The sequence below is a fragment of the Stylophora pistillata genome, chromosome 6 (assembly GCF_964205215.1).
Source record: "Stylophora pistillata chromosome 6, jaStyPist1.2, whole genome shotgun sequence".
In the NCBI taxonomy this organism is placed as follows: domain Eukaryota; kingdom Metazoa; phylum Cnidaria; class Anthozoa; order Scleractinia; family Pocilloporidae; genus Stylophora; species Stylophora pistillata.
Genome location: NC_142524.1, coordinates 23,177,315 through 23,199,321, shown reverse-complemented (window position 1 = coordinate 23,199,321; position 22,007 = coordinate 23,177,315). Strand labels below are relative to the sequence as shown.

Genomic DNA, 22,007 nt, shown 5'->3' with positions numbered 1-22,007 from the left:
CAGTATTTGCTAGTTTGGATGATTTTACAGTAGAAAAAAAGGGTATTCCTTCTGTATAAACAATCATGGTCAAAAGTTCTTCAGACATTTCGGCAAAAGTGGACGAAAACACACGTGCTTTTCGTCGTGCAGTCTTTTTCCTTCCTCACTCGAAGAAGGGCTAACAGTAGAATCGTCATTTTTATAAACTCGTTGCAGTGGCTGATTTATAGTATCAACTCAGTCGATAATACCAAATTAAAGTGTAATACCCCACCTCTCCCTGCCCTTACGCGGCAGCACCACAATTTCTTTAGAAACCTACTCCCTCTATACACTAAATAAGCCAGAAAACAGTTTCTATAATACTATCATGTCCAGCCATACAGAAGCAGTTTTGATGAAAGTAATTTGCATTTTGTTTAAGGGTCTTCATGTGCATGGCCATGGGTCTACAGAAACTTACCTCACTTACGTTGGACAGAACATGTACGAACTTCTGGTAAGTTTTCCTCTGGTGACATTAACACCTTAAAATTGGAAAAACAAGTCCTCATTTGACGACGAATCTTATTCCAATTTTAATGATTTCATTTACAGATCAATTATTCTTTTAAGGTTAGCTTTCCGCATTGCCATTTGCTCTCAGGAGGCGGGGGGGGGGGGGGGGATATGGGAAGTTGTCTCGAAGGGTTCCGGAGGTATCCTTCTTGTAACTAGCAACCATGATTTGTTGTAGCTGAACTCTGAAAAAAGGTTGCTTGAGAGGGCGCTCCACTAAGGGCTCGACATGTTTAGGTATTGGGACGCTATTACCGCTGTATTCTTATCTTAATTAGCAACTCCATCCATTGGAAAACGTCGTCTCTATGTTTCTATCTGAGAACTTCTGTAAGTGCTTTGCTTGTAAGCTCCAGTCCTTGAACTCTTTTTAAACGCAAATCCTACGCAGGAGGAGTAATGAAGGCTCAAAATTAAGATCACTATCACGGGTTGTAACTGACGTTTCTTTTATCGATCTTTAGAGAAAGGTTTTTCTTATCACTTGTTTTTCTCATTTCAGAGACCTCAGTACTCATCTCTCCAACAACTTCTTCTTCAGACGAACTGCTCCTTGGAAGATTTACATGTATGTTAAATTTTGTGTTGGTTTGACGAGTACAAAGCTTGTAAGGTTAGATTGCCTTTCATTAGAGGTCTTTGTCTTTGAAGAGAACGTCAAAAATTACTGGTGTGAAACCGAAAGTTTAGAAAAAAATGGATAAATATCGGCGTGTACTCGGGCGCTCGTTAAAGTAAAGTGTAGGCACAGTTTTCACACGTCTTGTACCACCAGACATTCTGTGTGCGTGTGGAAGGCATGTGGAGAGCTGAAGAAAAGCTTGTGAAAAATGCCAAATGTTCCTATCACACAGTGTTTTCACATGCTTTTCAGTAAGCTATTGAAGCTGTATTTATTGTCTTTTCAGGCTTTTGAAGCTTCTTGTTTTGAAGGAAGAGAGGTTCCTGAGAAAAGGAAGAAAGAGCAGTTTAAAAAAATTGTGTCTGGAATTGTTGGGGTGAGAAACTATCCAACGTCTTGGTTTTTCTTTACCGTCGTAATACAGAGCCATGTTGTGCAACACTTCTAAACGGTGGTACTGCCCAAAAGCTTTCATTTTAGCGGCACTACATGGGAGAGTTTCATCCTCAAACTCGTACCCAATCTGAAACGAATTTTTACAACGTACTTAAGTACTGAAGGTTAGCTTTCATTTTGAAGGAGAACATCTTTAGAGTCAGTACATTACAAACTATTTCGCCTAAGTCTCTACCACCTTTTGTGGGTTTGTTGTATAGCAATAGATCGGTCATTCAAGATAATATATCTGCTTTCTTATTATTATTCAGAAACACATCGGCGAAATGTTCAGAAACGAAATCAAGATTAAGGATCTTCCCCCGATCAAGATTAAAACCAAGCCAGAATCCAAAGGGTATGAAGATCCTACAGGACTCGCGGATCTGTTTGATCCTTCAAAGAGCTCGGAAATACATTAGCAGAGGTTGGCTCCGATCTTCAACAACAACAACAACAACAACAACAACAACAACAACAACAGCAACAACAACAATTACAGCAACAACTACTACAAAGCAAAAAGCTGGAAAATACGAATTCGATGAAGCAGATTTTCACTTGACAAGGCTTAAATTTGTTCAAATATTAGATGGTCCAACTTTTGTACTCTGTGGTATTCCATCAAAATCCGCTTTAGAACTTTTGAACATAAAGCACCTTAATTTTTTTTGTAGTACCTACAATGTTGGCTTTAACGCGTCCACAACGATTGAGATAAAGGAAGACTACAATTTCTCTATTTTTCTTCGATGGCGTCTTGAGATATGTTATTTCTTTTATGCCTCGATGATTTGCTTCGTTGCTTTTGTGTTCGTTTGATGAACCCACGGGCTTCTTTCGCTTACTTTCACCCGTCTTTGTCTCACAGCAGTGGGGGTGACCAAACAAGCTGGCAGTAAAAGAGGGAATCAGAGTAAGCATAGGGTTTCAAGCCTCTACTCTACTCAATAGCCCTCGATCTTTTCTCGCCCTTTTGTGACCCTCTCACTGGCTCAAAATATGGGAGTACGTAATATTTCATTAAACTGATTTAAGGAAAAGCCTTCCCAAGGAAAGAAGGGTGGGTGTCACTGCAGCGACTTGCGCAATTTTTTTTCTATACCCAATGACTTAACTCACAGGTCCTTTTGTACTTTTGTTCTTTCATTCCTTTCCGGAAACGGAAGTGGCCATAGGCTGGGTTATCCGGCAGCTTTGGTGAGTTTTAGGGAAGAAAGCCTCTATTAGATACAAGGTGGGGAGAGTGAAATAGATCTTTGTGATTTTGTCTCCGAGTAGAATGGCCTTAATTGGATGGTTTCAAATATGTTTCAGCCATTGTGAAGTAATTATAGTATGTTTCATGGCCACTTAAATTTTCTTGTTTTTAGTCCTATAGGACTTTATAGAGGCGCCATTCGAAACTGTCTCTAATTGCATCGATATGTTAGAAGGGTATTTAATAACTTTAGATCACTACTCAAATGGTTTTATTACTATGAAGACGTTCTATGAGCGCTTTTCGAAATTGTTATGAAGCTAGATTTAAGGGTGCTGGTATCTCAGCGCACAGTTGGATCGTTTCAGTTGTAGTAAGGGTAGGGAGGGAGTTAGAGTTACTGCACCAAGATGTATCCCATGGCTTTGATGTGCTTACTTCCATTGTCAGAGTGGTATGTTGCTTCGTTTCCGCAAGTGTTAGAATCATCTTGAAATCCTCCTGTTCCAAATCCTATTCTAGAATCACAGTCGCTGCACGCCTCTTTATCGTTACCAATGATACCAATTCTCGCCTTTGACGCTTTTTGGTTGCCACACACAGCATTGAACCCTTCTCTAACACAGCTAGTCTGCAAAGAGGCGTTTGAGGCAATCAGCGATTTCCAAGTGTTGAGACCTAGTGACGTGTTGCGATATTTCCCGTCAGCAATCAGTGAGTGTAGAGAGACAGCCTTCCTATTGATGACGATGAACCTAGTTTGGTTATCGGTCTTCATGCCTAGACAGATCTTCTCGAAGGGTGTGTTCCAATAAGTTGGTAACTTGGTCTCATGTGAGTCAAATCCAGTCTCACCTCCCGGAAGATTGTAGGCAGACTTGCTAATCCAGTGGCTTGAATTATAGTGGAAAGTCACCTGGAAGAGATATTAGCGCACCACTATAAACTTATCGTTTGATAATAAGCAAACTGGAATTTAGAATCTTGTCGTTTTCCCGATCTGATCTATTGCACGTCAGACCATGCCTCCCATTCAAGGAGGATGTATTTATTGCTGCCCTGCTTTTATTCATAGCCCTTACTCGTTGCCGATCGTGAGAGGCTGTCTTAAAGAAACAGATATATCTTGTATACCGTCCACAGCAAGTGCCCGAGATCGAAACGCAATGTCCACTGTCACTACTAATGTTGCTGCTACTTCTTAAATTATTATTATTATTGTTGTTGTTGTTGTTTTATGATGGAAAAATCATGCAGAAACCATCCCCGTGTAGCAGAACGGCCAGGCATAATTTCAGCAAATAGCTTGTTTTTCCAACATGCATATAAGATTGATCAAGACAATGACTTTTCCTAAAGAAAGTACCTCTCTTGGCGGCCATCTTTTTAAAATCTAATGAGATATTGAACTTCAGTACCTGAAGAGAGCTAGTCTATACCTTGTTGCCATCAGTTTTCATAACTGGAGTCCATCCTCCATCTCCACAACCAAAATTTGTCATGTGACAGTAAACAGAAACCGGGTTTGAATCGTGGTACAGCGTCACTATTCCACTCACGTTCGATCTGTCGATGACACAATTTCAATCTCTAAGACACATGACGCATGTGTCTCGAGTGACGTAAAACCGAATTCAACGTGATCGGAACGACCAATCACAACAAAGCAAAATATCACTGGGAGCCAAGAAGTGGTTTTGGTTTTTGGAACGATTGGTGCGAGATTTCGGACCAATCGCCCAGCGAGGTAATGCAAGATCAAACCAACCTCGGATTACTTTCGTCACTCGAATGAAAATCGTTCCATTCAAAATGGAAAGATTAACATTCTCGTATTTTTTATCTTCATGAAGAGCAGACCTTTGCGGAAAAATACGTGGGTTTCCAATTTTCTAGGTTTACGATTTTCTCTCTCTGAAATGTGATTTCCATTTATTCAGGGATTATTTTGGAAGAGAAAAAAAGGGGTCTTAGCCGAAACTACCAGCAGTGCTTGATTTTTTTCCTCACTCAACCTTTTACGAAACTCTGTTACAGTAATAAACATCATTATCGGCATTATTGCTATGGTTTTCCTTATCGTCTACCGTTGTATTGTTGTTCTTACCGCTTCAACCCCTACATCTTGGTCAATTGATAAGACCTTTACATCCAAACTAACGTTGACACTCTTACACCATTAATTAAAGTGTACATGTATTCATTGCTTACATATTCTTGGCGTGAATTTCTTTGCACGTCGATACTGCCACAGAAAAGAGGCATCATCGTTACAAATGAATTTAAGATCAACACAGCTGAATTCACAAATGATAGAGATAATCCTAAGGTATCTAATGTGTTAAAGAAGCACCGCGGGTCGGCGGCTTCAACAACTAGAGTTAGAGTGATTGACGGGTGGATTGTTTTGCTGGTCTTTTGATTGATTGAATGTTTGAGGCATTGGATATACGGATGGGTGCTTCTTTGGTAGTAGCGTGACCGAGTCGTAAGGGCTCTGGGCCTCGTTGTATAAAGGGCGGATAGCGCTATCTAGCGGATAAATCGCTCTCCGGCGGATAAATGATAGCAAAACGTATAGCGTTATTCACCGGATAGAGTTTTATCCAGTGGATAGTGTTATCCAACCTTCGAACCACCGGGGCCTGGACTTTTGGCCTGGGTTCCTTCGGTCGAACCCTTTACCGTGCTACCCATTGGATTTGCCGTTGGCCCCCCGATTTTAACTCCTTAGTTTCGCTGTATATATGGCCAACTGGGTTTCCTAAATACATTTCCTGGTATCTTAGTAGCATTGTTTATCTGCTAGTTTCTGTGCATGTGACTTATACATTTTTGTAATGCTGTGAAGACTGGCGAAAAATTACCATTGCAAGTCCGTCCATCTCCAGAATATCCAGGTTTACACGTACAGTGGTACGATCCCTTGGTGTTATTGCACTCTGCATCAGCACTGCAGTCGTGTTTTCCTGCAGAACACTCATTAACATCTGGAAAAAGTTCAGTTATTCTAAAATTTACAACGATTTCCAAACTTTTTCTATCCTTACTAGTTTACCTGGGAAACGCTAGTTAAGGGCGTGAGTTCACCTTCGCAAGTCCATCCATCACCGAAGTATCCAGGTTTACAAAAGCACTTGTACGATCCCCTGGTATTGCTGCACACAGCATCAGCACTGCAGTTTTGGGTTTCAGTGGTTGAACATTCGTCGAAATCTTAAATTTTTAATCAGAGATATTCAGTGTGGGAAGTATCCGTCAAGAATAAGGACATATGTGCCTGTACATGTAAATGAGACTAAATTGATACCTGAATTTCAAAGAGTGATCACCACGTAGCTTTTCCACAATATCAGCAGGTCACGGGTAATAGAGCAACAACAAACACGTATTCAGTTGTCATATACAACGATAGTTAATTTACCTTCACAAGTTCGTCCATCTCCAGAATATCCCGATTTACAATTACAGCAGTACGATCCTTTGTTATTGCTGCATACAGCTTTAGCACTGCAGTTGTGTTTTCCTGCAGAACACTCATCAATGTCTAGAAGCAAAGGTTCCTCGTGTTAATTTAGAAACATCAACAAGGTTTTCCTTGATTGAGAGCTTTTCATGCTACCCCGTATTGCCTTCATTCGGAAAATTTTAAATATGTTTAATCCATAAAAGCGTGCAGAGCCGTACCGGTCACATGACTAGGTTTAAAAATACTCCGTAACGCTCCTTACTGCAGAAAGCAGGGATAAAAGCAAGAAGTTTTTCTGCACTGGGCTGTTAAGAGTAAACCTCTCCCCATTACGCCCGCCCAATACCTCTCTCACAATGTTCTCCGATGAAACCGCTTTTGCATACGCATTTGAACGTCTCTTCATCATTGAAAGCCACGCAAGTCCCTCCATTGTGGCACGGATTGTTTGAACAAGGTGACTGAAAGAGCAATGAGTTGGTAAAGGATTAAACTCACGATGCCTAAGCTGGCTAGCACAACCACAACAAGCAGATCAAAGTTACAATTATTATTATTATTTAAGCGAAACATTGATTTCACGTGGCTCTGCAAAGCAACATAAGAGGAAAGATTCATTTTCTGTTTATTACTAAGTAGTCCTTACGATGATGTAATAATGATGTGAACTCTTGTTTTGTCTGAACTCCTCGGGGTTGCTGTCCTTATCAGACGATAGTAGTTCACACCACAGTCCTCCTTCAGCGGCCAGATTCACAGAAATACATGAAGGATGGTGAAGGCATTTGAAGGTGCAGTCTAAGTCGTCATACACCATAGGCGCTCCAACTTGAAGCACGTTCAAGTAATGAAACTCGTGTACAGTGAACAAACGTTCCCTTTGGTTTGTGCCTTTGTCGTCCAAAACGTTAATTTCTGTTGACGAAAACATCAAATACCTTGGTTAATCTTTTCTTAGGATGTACTTGTAACATTGAATGCTGACAAGATTTCCGCGCTCGAATACTAACCTTGATGATTTAATGTCACAATACATTAAGCATGAAATTGTAAAATTTCATTAGATACAACTATGTTGTGTAACCTCCAAAGGATACTAGTTTTGCGGAGAAGACAATTCGAACGCACAATATAAATCACGGTGTAATTAAGTGAGGTACGTAATCAAAATTACAAACGAATTAAATAGATCTGAGTGAAATCACAGATGAAAAGGGCGAAGTATAGATGGCAGGTAGCGTAGTTATGATCGGTGGCTGTAGCTGAATTTGTGTTGCTAAATTTATGTGGCTGAGTTCGTGTGGTTCGAACTAAAAGAAAATACAGTAGAAGCTAAACTAAGAAAATATCTCTGAGGAATGTAACACTAGCCTAATAAACAATGAAGCGATTATAAAGTGAACCAACAACGAGAAATAAACCAATGTACGTATAAAAAAACAAAACAAAACAAAGCAAAAGATATCTCAACTGTAAAATAAAGAGAAACTTATTTTGTTCTAGCTCCACATGATGTAGGTAACTCGCTAATGGCAGATGATTCGTGAATAGCAGATGAAGTTATAGCGATGAAATATGAAATACAATATCTGGTGTATACGCTTAAATGAAACTGATTGAAACAAGAAACTTGTTAAGTAATACTGTAGTATCGAACAACAACAAACATATGAAACATATGAGTGAACTGCGGTTATGAGACGTATATAAGAACGATCCTTCGCAGTAAAGCACTATTTGAGCAATAGTGGAAATCAGACCTGAAAAAAATTTCAGGCCTGTACGGGATTCGAACCACTGACCTCTGCGATACTAGTGCAGCGCTCTACCAATTGAGCTAACAAGCCAACTGGGAGCAGGCCATCAAATTAATTCGATATAAACCCGTAGATGATAAATCGAACAACAACAAACATATGAAACACATGAGTGAACTGCGGTTATGAGACGTATATAAGAACGATCCTTCGCAGTAAAGCACTATTTGAGCAATAGTGGAAATCAGACCTGAAAAAAATTTCAGGCCTGTACGGGATTACTATTGCTCTTACGGGAGCAATTCTCTTGTGTGCATGCATTGATTACTATTACATCAATCGCCTTACCTCTTGCCTTACTTTCATAAACTCAACAAATTAGTGACAAATTTAAATGTAGCACATGGAAAGGCTGTTTGAAAGATGACGAATCAGTCTAGGCACTAACTCAACGGTCAGCATGGTTATATTAAACTTGTTGGCCCTTCATTTAAAAGGCGACTGTTTTCTATTAATAACCATAAACATAATTGGCTGCCGCGGCACGTAGTTTAGATTTCTTGTCCAAACAGCGACGTAAAGATATTAAGATGGGATTTCAAAGGAAAAAAAGTTAGGATTAAATTACTGTGGTAATTACCGCTTAAAAATATTGCTCTAAGTGGTGCACTAACACACGCTTGGCAGCTGGTACCATTTCAGCGTTCTACCTACTGTTCGAAGTCTGAATTCTGGATTTGAGATAGGAAACCCTAATCGAAATAAACATCGATTGCAAAGCGAAGGTATTGGTCCAGTGTAAGGTGCTTATTGAAGTGTGAGCTAAACTGGAACTGAGATAAATGTCGGCTTTCATTCATGCAACAAGTATTAGTGTGCGAGACTTAGATGTTTTTTCGCTTCCCTACCGTCTCCGCGATTGATTTCCTCCTCGTAATTTTAAGAAAAAAAGATATTGTAAGAAATAAAAAAATCTTTAGTTTTAGAAGTTTTCGTTAGAAAGACTTTTATCTACCTCTTTTTCACTCTCTGATATGTTCGAATTTAACGCCTCTAAATATATAAGTGAAAAAGTTCGACTAGCACCGAAATTCTAGCACCAAAATCATAATGGAAGAAAACAAGAAAAAAAGGAAGATAAAATCTGCTTTCAGTTTTTAAATTTGCTTCAACGAAGGGCTATCGCTAGAAGCGTCAGCTTATCAAAATTCACAACAGCTTATTACCTTCCCTTATGTTAACAGATGAGAAAAAATCGAATAGCTTCAGTTCACTGCGGACTCCCGACTAAAAGTTCCTTGAGCAATTTAATAACATTGTACTGAATCTAACCTTTTGAAGTGACTCGCCTGGGTGTTATGGAACATATCTCCAGTAAAAAAACATAGATATATACAGAAAACATGGCAGAAATGTCAGTTGGAGAACTGTGGACCACGTATGCGTATTCCACAAGGGTCGCTGAACTCAGCCAACCCGTAGAAGGAATCCTTTACTTAGCAGAAGGTTCTTCGTTAGTGATAACAAGAACCTCTTTTGTCCTTTGTAGTCCATTAAAATCAACGAAGGCTTGCTTAAGCCCTTTTTGTGTCACTGTACATTATGATCCCATAGATGAAGGTTAATTTGTTTGTTTAACTTGATGTTCCTGTCGCTGCACAGTTTGTAAAGCGAAGTATCCGGTAAAAACACAGTTCTATTGACAAAGGGCCTTACAGTAAATGCATTCTCTTCATTAAACTTGCCTTGTTGCATCATGGGAAAATGCCGCTTTGTTTGCGTTCACCAGACTGTCAAACATTAACATCCCAGATAAAGATCAATAAGTGAAAGAGAAATTCCCCCCTGTAAATGGCACGAACGGCCTTTTTCTCCCTGCTTAATCTTACCTCGCTTTACGCACAGCGAAGAAAAAATAAAACTAAAATGTATAATTTGAAAAAAATCGTTTCTTTCCATTCACGCAGTCTCACGATACGCTCACTCGAATAACGTGCCATGCTAAAAGCTGTCACTTTGAATGTGACTTGCAAATTAGGATTAGCAGAAGATCTTTTTGTACTCTGGTATACAAACTTTGTCTGAAATATGGCCCATAAAAAGGTTTAAGAGCGGCCGTCCGTAAATATCGCCCGGAGGTGCGCAATATGAAAAATTCGAAAATCCCCAAACTTTGCCGAAATAGAGGTCTGGATGAACTATTTCTAGAAAAAATACTTTGAGTTCAATTGCATTTTTATTGTTCGCGAACGGCAGAAAAATCGGTTTTGTGGCTCTTACGTCAGCTTCATGACTGTTTAGACAACCATTATTTGAACGTCGCTTGAAAATAAACAAAAATGTAAATGTGACCAAATGTTTTTCTAATGAAAAGAACACATAATTACAAACAGTCTGAAGTGTTCTTTGTTCGATTCCTTTGCAATCTAAATTTTTGGAGAAGTTTTGTTTTTTTTCCAATATTTCACTCATTTTGGCGAACAAAAAAGTAGCAATATCGAGAAGATAAAATCGCACCTTGGTACACTGCATGGGGTTATATTAAGTTAATCCAGCGAAAGAACAAGGTTTCTTCCTCAAATAATTCTAATAAAATTTTTGGGCTACTCAAACGACTCGAAAAGTACGGTGGCTTCAAAAGGACATACACTTTTCACTCTCTTTTTTTTCACTTGCGACTTAGCTGTTACTTTCTTGCGACTTAGCTGCGACTTTCCTGCTACTTTCTTGCGACTTAGCTGCGACTTTCTTGCTACTTTCTTGCGACTTAGCTGCGACGTTCTTGCGACTTAGCTGCGACTTTCTTGCCACTTTCTTGCGACTTAGCTGCGACTTTCTTGCTACTTTCTTGCGACTTACCTGCGACTTTCTTGCTTCTTTCTTGCGACTTGCCTGCGACTTGCTACTTTCTTGCGACTTCGCTGCGACTTTCTTGCGACTTTCTTGCGACTTAGCTGCGACTTTCCTGTTACTTTCTTGCGACTTAGCTGCCTGGCTACCTAGCTGGGCCAAGTGAGACCCAGGCCAGGTTGCACTGCCGAGAAACAACATAGATGCTTTAGAGGAAAAGCTAGTTCCGGAGATGGACCAGGTATTTTGACACTTTCTCCTGTCGTTCGTACAGAATTCCTTACGAACTGTTTCCTCTACTGGACGCGAGATTGTGGCGCAGTTAAATTTCATATCTCAGATTGTGTTTCCACACTTTCCTTACCTTCTTCTTACGTCTGGTTTACTTTCGAGAAACCTTTGATCATCTAACTTCAAAATGGGACGGTTATTTGTGCTTCATTGGGAATAGTTTTGACCCTTTTCATAAATGGCTGCCAATTAAAAATCTTTTGTAAGTATTAAAACTAGCCAGACTAACCTCGGTTTTAAGTTAATAATTTGAAAGAAATTTTACTCCCAAACGAGTTTAGTGAAGTTAATTTCATTGCATCCAAAATAATTTTTAAATTGGCAGCTATTTATCATTCTTAGAGTCCAAAGTAATTGATTTGGAAATAATTGAATGAGAGAAAAAAAAAAATTTTGAATTTAATTACTTCCAAATTGGACAAGCATGTAGTCCTTTACCTACTAATCTATGTAACATTCCAAAGTAGATGAACATGATGTATGGCAAATGTTGGGTCTGATATATGGGATGTACATGTACATGTACATGTTGAACGTGATATACGGCAAATGTTGCTTGTCTACATATGAAATTTTTCTTCTTGTATTTAACTCGAGATCTTACTTGTTTACTGCTTGATGTATTGAGTTGAACACTTGCAGAGAAATTCCGTATAAACTCAAGATCTTATTTGTTTGCTGTACATGATATATTGAGTTGAGCACTTCAATTGAAGAGAAATTCCATATCTGTGTACATCCATGTTTTATTCTCTATGTATCTGTTGCCATTTTTTCCTTATTGTGTTTCTTACCTTAAGAAATATACCCATAGGACCCGCAAGTATTTTATGCATTTTTTTTTCACAGTTTACGTATTCGTATTACACCTCAAGTGGCTTATTTTACTGGAATAGTTTGGCTCCATAGTGTTCTCTAAGATAAGCTCCTTTTTCCTTACTGCAGATGGACTTTACAGCTGTGAGGATGGCAACAGATGGAGATTTCCAAGCTCTTGGTTCGGTTCGCCGAGGCGACATACTTGCACTGAGATAAAAGGGGCAGTGCTGCACATCGCAATAGGGGATTAATTATTATATTCTTTTTTACATGTCATTCATGTCTACTCTAATAGGTTGTGTTAACGTAACACTTTTAAAACAGAATGGAAAATAGTTCGTTACCTGCTATTTACTTTGCTGTTCTACCTTGTTGAGTTCATAGATTTTGAATTACCAAGTCAGATGATCTCTTTACAATACACTGTACTGTAGAGAGTGTGAATGGTGGGTCAGGCAATTTCTCTCCCCTAAAGGTGTGTAGTTTATGAATGAAATTAATCCGTTCTCTAGTTTCAAGTGTTTAAGTTCCTTTCCACATTTAGAAAACATATTGGAAACGAAGAAGTAATAAAGTTGATTTTAATTATTATTTTCAATTGATTTAATTGCGTGGCTCGGTATCCAGCTACAAAAAAAGATAGCGGCATTAGATCTGACCAACAATAAATACCTTGCGATGTACATTTGACCACGCTGAATATTTTGCGAACCTAACACAGCCCCTTAACAAACCGCATAGAAAGCTTTGTTTTTGAGTGTACCAAAAACACTACTCATGATGGGTAGCCTGCGAACAGGAATGAAATTCAACCATTCTTTTATGGTATGGCATTAATCTGGTCCAGCAGATCTAAGTAGAGTTGGAGAGCTTCCTCTGCTGTTGTAGCTGGTTCTAGACCTTCATCCTCCATGATTAGATCGCAGAGCTCTTTTAAAGTATAATACACCGCGAATGCCTGAAGTTCTGTTTCATGGATGTCATACAAAGTGAACTACACAGAGCTGCACTGGAATGGAATTTTCACCGAATTCGGCCGTCTAGCAATGTGGAATCTCCGTCGGGAAAGCCAGATGTACTCTACTTCCTTCCGGCATTAGCTGAGGGTCAAGATTATATGACTAGATTATATGAAAGATTATATGAAAAAATCAGACCTGTACGGCCTGTAGTTCAAAATATATGAACTCCATATATTCATTGTATCTCATTTATCACTTTCACGGGTTTATTACGAATCAACTTAACGGCCTGCTCCCAGTTGGCTTGTTAGCTCAATTGGTAGAGCGCTGCACTAGTATCGCAGAGGTCAGTGGTTCGAGTCCCGTACAGGCCTGATTTTTTTCAGGTCTGATTTTCGCTATTGCATAAATAGCGCTATCTACTGCGAGGATCGTGCATCATACGTATCTAATACCGCAGTTCAAAATATATGAACTTCATATATTCATTGTATCTTATTGTATCTTATTTATGAGGGTCAAGATTATATGACATCCTTTCGCTTGTGGTTGCTCGGCACACGTATCCTGTGCGATTTCGATTTCGTCGATGTCAACAGGAATCATATAATCTTGACCCTCAGCTGATGCCGGAAGGAAGTAGAGTACATCTGGCTTTCCCGACGGAGATTCCACATTGCTAGACGGCCGAATTCGGTGAAAATTCCATTCCAGTGCAGCTCTGTGTAGTTCACTTTGTATGACATCCATGAAACAGAACTTCAGGCATTCGCGGTGTATTATATCATCATCGTGATACAAACCAGAATCTCTCAAGTCCTTAAAAGAATGTAATTCACTATTGAGATACAATGAATATATGAAGTTCATATATTTTGAACTGCGGTATTAGATACGTATGATGCACGATCCTCGCAGGAGATAGCGCTATTTATGCAATAGCGAAAATCAGACCTGAAAAAAATCAGGCCTGTACGGCCTGTAGTTCAAAATATATGAACTTCATATATTCATTGTATCTCATTTATCACTTTCACGGGTTTATTACGAATCAACTTAACGGCCTGCTCCCAGTTGGCTTGTTAGCTCAATTGGTAGAGCGCTGCACTAGTATCGCAGAGGTCAGTGGTTCGAGTCCCGTACAGGCCTGATTTTTTTCAGGTCTGATTTTCGCTATTGCATAAATAGCGCTATCTACTGCGAGGATCGTGCATCATACGTATCTAATACCGCAGTTCAAAATATATGAACTTTATATATTCATTGTATCTAATTTATCATTTTCACGGGTTTATTACGAATCAAATTAACGGCCTGCTCCCAGTTGGCTTGTTAGCTCAATTGGTAGAGCGCTGCATTAGTATCGCAGAGGTCAGTGGTTCGAGTCCCGTACAGGCCTGATTTTTTTCAGGTCTGATTTTCGCTATTGCATAAATAGCGCTATCTACTGCGAGGATCATGCATCATACGTATGTAATTCACTATTCTGCACATCCTTGCCTCAAACGTCCCCACCATGCTTCAATTCTTTGGTTTGCTCTAGATTTCCCGTACATGAAACTTTTATCAACTGCAAAGTCGTCATTCATGGACCGCCGAAAGAAACGCTGAATAGCTGCTAAGTTCCTGTTCTCAGATCTCCCATCTCCACGTACAATCCTTGCCGTACCTCCTAACTGTTTTGCATAGTCTAAGAAATATTGAGCTACTATACGAGGGTCGTTGTTTGAAGATGCAACCTCCAGCCATAGGATCCTTCGACTAAAGCCATTAATTGCACTATGAATGCAGAATCCAAACGGTTTTAGTTTGTCGTAGCCGTCAATGTGCCATAAGTAATTTGGTCCTTTACACCTGTAAATTCGTCGTCGCAGTCTATGCTTTGACCTATGATCCACCCCTTCAGGATCAAAAACCCTCAAAACATGTCGAACGACTTCCCGCGTAGTAACAACACTGTGCTGATTGATGAGTCTCTGATGCACCGCTCTATATCCAAGAAGGCTTCCACTCCCCTTCAGTTCCTCCTCGACTGCTTCTACCACCTCAATCAAATTACTTCGACGCTGACGTCTTGTACATCCCATCCGTCTGAGTATTCTTTTCAATTGTCTTAACGAGATCCCGATACCATGTACACTTACGAGAAATAATGCGATTTCAGGTGCAGTAAGCCCAAGATTAAAATAGTCCTTGATTATCTCGTCGCGTATTACTGCATTGTTCCTTGTTGCAGGAGAGTAAGATGGAAGCACTGCCAGCGATGTAAAGCACATCGAAATGAAAGTGAAAACGGCGAAAAACTTCATAGCTATACTGTAAAGCCAAAGCAAAACAGACTACCTATCGTTTATAGGAGTCTGCGTTGTTTTCAAATAAAACAACCTGGCCAGCTGATGCACCTGGCCTAACGAGGTAGCCAGGAAGCTAAGTCGCAAGAAAGTAGCAGGAAAGTCGCAGCTAAGTCGCAAGAAAGTAGCAATAAAGTCGCAGGTAAGTCGCAAGAAAGTAGCAAGTCGCAGGTAAGTCGCAAGAAAGTAGCAAGAAAGTCGCAGCTAAGTCGCAAGAACGTAGCAAGAAAGTCGCAGCTAAGTCGCAAGAAAGTAGCAAGTCGCAGGTAAGTCGCAACAAAGTAACAGGAAAGTCGCAGCTAAGTCGCAAGAAAGTAGCAAGTCGCAGGTAAGTCGCAACAAAGTAGCAGGAAAGTCGCAGCTAAGTCGTAAGAAAGTAGCAAGTCGCAGCTAAGTCGCATGAAAGTAGCAGGAAAGTCGCAGCTAAGTCGCAAGAAAGTAGCAAGAAAGTCGCAGCTAAGTCGCAAGAAAGTAGCAAGTCGCAGGTAAGTCGCAAGAAAGTAGCAAGTCGCAGGTAAGTCGCAAGAAAGTAGCAAGAAAGTCGCAGCTAAGTCGCAAGAACGTAGCAAGAAAGTCGCAGCTAAGTCGCAAGAAAGTAGCAAGTCGCAGGTAAGTCGCAACAAAGTAGCAGGAAAGTCGCAGCTAAGTCGCAAGAAAGTAGCAAGTCGCAGGTAAGTCGCAACAAAGTAGCAGGAAAGTCGCAGCTAAGTCGTAAGAAAGTAGCAAGCCGCAGCTAAGTCGCATGAAAGTAGCAGGAAAGTCGCAGCTAAGTCGCAAGAAAGTAGCAAGAAAGTCGCAGCTAAGTCGCAAGAAAGTAGCAAGTCGCAGGTAAGTCGCAAGAAAGTAGCCGGAAAGTCGCAGCTAAGTCGCAAGAAAGTAGCAAGAAAGTCGCAGCTAAGTCGCAAGAAAGTAACAAGTCGCAGGTAAGTCGCAAGAAAGTAGCAGGAAAGTCGTAGTTAAGCCCAGGCAGACCAAGCTCACTACTAAAAAAGCGGACGTGACTGTTATAGTGTTGAACAAAGTTTTATATTTATAAAGGTTTGTATGGATGTTATTGGTTTGCCTTAAAAGAGAGAAAAAAATGTCTTGTTTTGAATTAAAATGGACTTACCTTATTTCCTTGTTGTTTTCTTTGTTGATTACCAGCGTCTCAGGCCATTTTCAAGCGTTTTCGGCGAGTTAGCGCTATTTTGGTGTTCAACTGCTAAAAAACAGACAAGGCCGGAAACCAATTTTAGAAGTGTCCGTCGCCCGAAGCAAATAATTCCGCCAAAAAATTACCACCAGTCTCGATTCCTCCAGAAAATCAAAGGAGAGATGTTGCAGTTCCATTTCCATTCACTCGATTCCCAATTCCTCTCACAGATCTTTCACTGGCGATGCTTTTATCTCCAGATCGATCGGCTTTCCGATTTCGAATTTGGCTCGTTGAAACAGCTGTAGACCCTTTCGCCGATAGCACAGTATGTCGGGTAACAAAACTAAGCCCGGCGAGGATAGCCAGCGGCCTGCCGTCGACAAACAAACCAGTTAGCTTCCCTGGTCGGCAGCCCGCTGGCTACCCTCGCCGGGCTTATTTTTGTTACCCGACATACTGTGCGATCGGCGAACGGGTCCACAGCTGTTTCAACGAGCCAAATTCGAAATTGGAAAGCCGATCGATCTGGAGATGAAAGCGTCGCTAGTGTAGGATTGTGGGAGGAATTGGGAATCGAGTGAGTGGAAATGGAACTGCAACATCTCTGCTTTGATTTTCTGGAGGAATCGAGACTGGTGGTAATTTTTTGGCGGAATTATTCGCTTCGGACGACGGACACTTCTAAAATAGGTTTCCGGCCTTATCCTTTTTTTAGCAGTTGAACACCAAAATAGCGCTAACTCGCCGAAAACGCCTCAAAATGGCCTGAGACGCTGGTAATCAACAAAGAAAACAGCAAGGCAATAAGGTAAGCCATTTTAATTCAAAACAAGACATTTTTTTCTCTCTTTTAAGGCAAACCGATAACATCCCATACAAACCTTTATGAATATAAAACGCTGCGCAACACTGTAAGAGTCACGTCCGCTCTTCTAGAAGTGAGCTTGGGCTGCATGTGAGCTAAGTCACAAGAAAGTAGCAAGTCGCAGGTAAGTCGCATGAAAGTAGCAGGAAAGTCGCAGCTAAGTCGCAAGAAAGTAGCAAGAAAGTAGCAAGCCGCAAGAAAGTCGCAGCTAAGTCGCAAGAAAGAGGCAGCGTCGCAAGTGGAGAAAAAGAGAGAGGAAAGTGTATGCCCCTTTGAAGCCACCTTAGAAAAGGACTCAGAGGTCAAAACACGCCATTCCTTGTCACGCAATTGGAGGTGAAAAATCAACAATGCGCACGTGGAAAAGATAACAGACCGCTTTGGGAGCGAAACATCGTTATAACATAGATAGCAGAGCCGCGCAATCAAATTCATTATACGTAAGCGTCCTCAATATCCTGATAGTGCACGCTGATAGCGTGAGCGAATCGCTTCGCCAGAAATTTTCTTTTTTTTCGCGGGAGCGGCCATTGTAGCGCGGGGAAAAATAATATATTCCGCGAAAATAATGGATACAGAGGCTCGGCCCACCAGTCGCAGAACGAAGACAATTTTCTGACCTTTTCCATTGGGTTAGAGTTCTTAAATGAGGCAGAAAAAGAGAAAAACAATAGAAAAGGAGACTCGGCATCAGCGCCGTCACGATTCCCTTCACTGTCCGTGGGTGAAATGCAACAAATTTTGACAGAAAGACACTCTGGTAAAAGTAAACAAATGACAAAAATATAAAGAATTTTGTATTTAAACTGCAATAAAATAAAACTCGAGCTTTTAACTGAAAATTTGAAATAAAACCAATTCCCATTTTGCTTAACATTTCGCTTACCGCGAACAATCACTTCTGATATTGTTCTCAGTTCCCGGCGCCATATTGGATTTGCAACCGCGCAAACACGATAGCGAGGCTGGCGGTGAACCGTGATTCGAGTCAAAGAGAAGTTTCAGAGAGCAGACGAATTATTCATGACTTTCAGGAGGTTTTGTAGCAAAATTATTGCATTTCTTTTGGCGATGGATGAAAATTCGGCCACGAGGAGTTCTCACAACACTATACCGAAAAGAAGAGGAAAAGTACTGTGCGGGGTTTGACTGTAATAGCAGCTATTACGGTGTAGACAGCCACTTTGGTTGCGAGGGACAACCCACACTGAGAGCCTTGATGTGCATGTCAAAAGTTCTGGGTAGTTCTGTAAGCCTCTACGGATAAAATACTCAATATACTCAATGGCAAACAGAACCCCTCCAATGTGGTTGCACTTTCCTTTTCCCTGTAATCCTAGACCAGCAGGGCAAGTGCAGGCGGCGCGTAGGACATCACAAGTAGGTGAGAACTCGTCAACAACTTTGTAGGGTGTTCTCTTCATTGAAGGCAGAACATTCGCTTTTACGTAAGTTTCGTCCTCGAAACGTTTCCTTTCTAGCTTTTTTAAATTTCCTTCGAAAAAAGACTGGTATGATTTGAGTTTTTTTGTAGTGGGTACCTTTAAAACGCTGTGTTCATATTTGCGCTTAGATACCACCAGATAGTCACAAAGTTGAATAAAGTTCATCTCCGCTAAATGCCGAAGATCGCTTGAGCATCCAAGAGCAGAAATGCGCTTCAGAGTCGCTTCATATTGAAAACTGTTGTTGTTCTGTTCCTCTGCTGGAAGTGCTGCTTCATTCTCCCCGTTCTTGGCCGATGGAATGACGTCTCGCATCAGGAACGAGAAGACTTAAACTAAATTGGCTTTTGTTCCCCCGGTGGATTCTTCGTGAGAATTGAAAATTTCTCGAAGATCTTTGGCTGTAAGTTTTTGTAGATCATCTAGCGACGATATTTTTTTATCTCTGTACTTCAGAACCATTCTGTAGTAAGAAAATACAAGAGAAAGTCTACTCACACGTGAAATGTCACTGAACCGTCTGTTTGAAGCTTTCGCGGGGTCACCGCCAGCCTCGCTATCGTGTTCGCGTGGTTGCTAATCCAATATGGCGCTATGTTCGTGCTCTCCAAACTTCCCACGTGCTCCATAACTCGATAGTGCACGCCAAAGCATGAACCAATTGTTAATTACCAATTTGAATAAGAAGTTTACTTTGATCAACATTTGTCGTTTCAGCTGCTCAGGTTAACTGAAATTTAAAATTTTAGCGGTTAGTTTCGAAACAAAACAAGCCAAAATGCGACATCGTCCAGGCGAAGCGGCCAAGGATGGATACAAACCGTAAAATAAATATGTTTGCCATATCTACACTTCAATTTGAGTATTTTTTATAAATTTGTAAATACCATGCATTAACGCTAAATATTGATTGTGTATTCGCTTCGTGAAGTGCCCCCCGCTGACCCGAAATGTTCGGTTATGATTGCGTGACAGGCATTCTTGCTCTATATTCAGTTTTTTTCATTTGGGAACGTTTAATTATGGTTGAATACTTTTTGGGATAATTTTTTCCTTTTATTCACCCCCCTCCTCTTTTTCATTAATTTATCTGTTCACATTGAAAGGCTTCCTCAAATAAGCTTTTAAAGCTTATCTAATCAGTGGTCTGTAATTTTTTAACATCTTGATTAATGCAGGAACATGGATTGTGTATTCGCTTCAAAAGCCGCAATCGTTAACTTCCCTCTGCTGATCTAAGCGTTCTGTAAGGTTTGCGTGACAAGCGGCAAGGGCACGCTCAGGCTTTATCATAAACCCGAGCAGTCTTCCTTCTCATTCAGTACTATTTGTTTGGGAACTTTAAATTATACTTGAATGCTTATGGGGGAGTTTTTTTCCGCTTAATTTACCCTCTCCTCTTTTTCATTCACTAATCAGATGACATTGTTCTTCAGGCTTCATCAAGTAAGCTTTCAAAGCTTATGTAATCAGTGGTAATGTTTTACATCTTGTTTGGTGTAGGAACGCATTGTATTCTTGTCATGTTATTTTATTTTTACTTGTAACGTTGTTCTAATTTTGGAGCTGTAAGCTTCCCACATTGTTAGATGGGAAAAGATTTACGTAGGTAGGTATTGTCCTGTTTACAAGTGTGTTTTAACGACTTTACCGGGTGTGACTAGACCCAGAAGGGTTTGTGCGAACGGAACACAAGGTCCATGCGAGGCACCACCCCTCCCCCCAATTCACCCTGGATAGGCACTGCACAAAGATATACCACAACACAGCGCTATGTTGGTGTTCAACTGCTTTCTTTTAGCAATTGAACACCAACATAGCGCTAACTCGCCGAAAACGCTTCAAAATGGTCTGAGACGTTAGGAATTAACAAAGAAAACAACAAGGCAATAAGGTAAGCCCATTTTATTTCAAAATAAGACATTTTTTTCTCTCTTTTAAGGCAAACCGACAACATTCCATACAAACCTTTATAAATATAAAACGTTGCACAACACGGTAAGAGTCACGTCCACTTTCCTAGTAGTGAGCTTGGGCTGCCTGTGCTCAAGACAATAGAAAGTTAACTAAGGTAACAGTTCGATTTACCCTGCGAGCAGGCATGGGTCCGTAACCAAGGTTTGGAAGACAGATACATCCGCTTGCGGCCGCATAGAATTTCACATCCTGCGGTGTTGGGATTGCGCCAGTCTCATTCGATCACGTTTTCGAGACCAGGTTTCCACGTTTGGTTTCGGTCTACGAAGAAGTTATGGCAAAAAACGTACGTCTTGATATTCTTGTTTTTCTCGTTGCCATGTTCCCACCAATAACGTAGCTCCATTTTCTGCCTTTAAAAGCACACACAACCACACAATTCCTCTATTCGCTCCGACGAAGGGCTAACGCTCGAAACGTCAGCTTTTGTAATCGTTACGGTGGCCAATTTACCATTTCAACTTTGTTGGTATATCCAAATTATTATGTTTGTAAATACGTGTTCTTTTCATTAGAAAAATATTTGGTCACATTTACTGTTTTGTTTATTTTCAAGCGACGTTCAAATAATGGTTGTCTTAACCTCATGAAGCTGACGTGAGAGCCACAAAACCGATTTTTCCGCCCTTCGCGAAAAATAAAAATGCAATTGAACTCAAAGTATTTTTTTCTTGAAATACTTCATCCAGACCTATATTCTGGCGAAGTTTGGGGGTTTTCGATCTCTTCATCTTGCACACCTCCGGGCGATATTTACGGACGGCCGCTCTTAAATCCTCAATTGTCGTCAATGGAATATTCTTTGGAAGCAAAATAGTCGGGTATTATCAAGTATTGTGTTTTTCTCTAGAAGACCCACACTGGACAATCCAAAAAACCTTTGCAGATAAGCTGACCTCGCCGAAACATCTGTTGTTTATCTATTGGTTAGCTTCTTTTTATTATCACGACTTCTCATGGTAACGGAAGGGTCTTAAATTTAGAAAAGATAATGACATATACAATGTATATATGAGGTTCATATATTTTGAACTGCGGTGTTAAATACGTATGATGCACGATCCTTACGAATCAACTTAACGGCCTGTTCCCAGTTGGCTTGTTAGCTCAATTGGTAGAGCGCTGCACTAGTATCGCAGAGGTCAGTGGTTCGAATCCCGTACAGGCCTGATTTTTTTCAGGTCTGATTTTCGCTATTGCATAAATATCGCTCTCTACTGCGAGGATCGTGCATCATACGTATGATGACTTATCTTGAGACCCTTGTGGTGAGATAACTTCCTTT

At 40.5% G+C, this 22,007-nt stretch overlaps 3 protein-coding genes and 1 pseudogene across 6 annotated transcripts in view; 1 reads left to right on the top strand and 3 right to left on the bottom strand.

Moving 5' to 3' along the window:
* Positions 1-2,339, top strand: part of LOC111341342 (exportin-5) — a 28,832-nt gene extending 26,493 nt beyond the window's left edge. Inside the window, exons 35-38 of the mRNA XM_022948304.2 lie at positions 407-481; positions 1,043-1,108; positions 1,449-1,538; positions 1,870-2,339. Coding sequence (XP_022804039.2) covers positions 407-481; positions 1,043-1,108; positions 1,449-1,538; positions 1,870-2,019 — 381 coding nt within the window. The 3' untranslated portion in view covers positions 2,020-2,339. The remainder of the gene's footprint in view (positions 1-406; positions 482-1,042; positions 1,109-1,448; positions 1,539-1,869) is intronic.
* Positions 2,340-2,350: 11 nt separating this feature from the next.
* Positions 2,351-9,735, bottom strand: LOC111341343 (uncharacterized). Of its 4 annotated transcripts, none has more exons than XM_022948305.2 (10): positions 9,357-9,735; positions 6,914-7,182; positions 6,614-6,728; positions 6,223-6,345; positions 5,889-6,014; positions 5,666-5,788; positions 5,010-5,043; positions 4,238-4,364; positions 3,237-3,714; positions 2,351-2,489 (listed from the first exon to the last, which is right to left on the bottom strand). In XM_022948305.2, exons 1-10 carry the CDS (start codon positions 9,427-9,429, stop codon positions 2,377-2,379), a joined length of 1,581 nt encoding a protein of 526 aa, XP_022804040.1. In that variant the 5' UTR covers positions 9,430-9,735; the 3' UTR covers positions 2,351-2,376. The 4 variants fall into 4 exon arrangements, with proteins under 4 accessions (XP_022804040.1, XP_088581385.1, XP_088581384.1 ...); XM_088725259.1 differs by lacking the exon at positions 9,357-9,735 and adding an exon at positions 8,373-8,511; XM_088725258.1 differs by lacking the exon at positions 5,889-6,014 and having other exon boundaries at positions 9,357-9,734.
* Positions 9,736-13,441: 3,706 nt separating this feature from the next.
* LOC148728871 (uncharacterized) lies at positions 13,442-15,255 on the bottom strand. Its single transcript, XM_088725047.1, has 2 exons — positions 14,429-15,255; positions 13,442-13,784 (listed from the first exon to the last, which is right to left on the bottom strand). Exons 1-2 carry the CDS (start codon positions 15,253-15,255, stop codon positions 13,442-13,444), a joined length of 1,170 nt encoding a protein of 389 aa, XP_088581173.1.
* Positions 15,256-18,400: 3,145 nt separating this feature from the next.
* On the bottom strand, positions 18,401-19,207 carry LOC148728870 (uncharacterized; annotated as a pseudogene).
* Between the last annotated feature and the right edge of the window lie 2,800 nt (positions 19,208-22,007).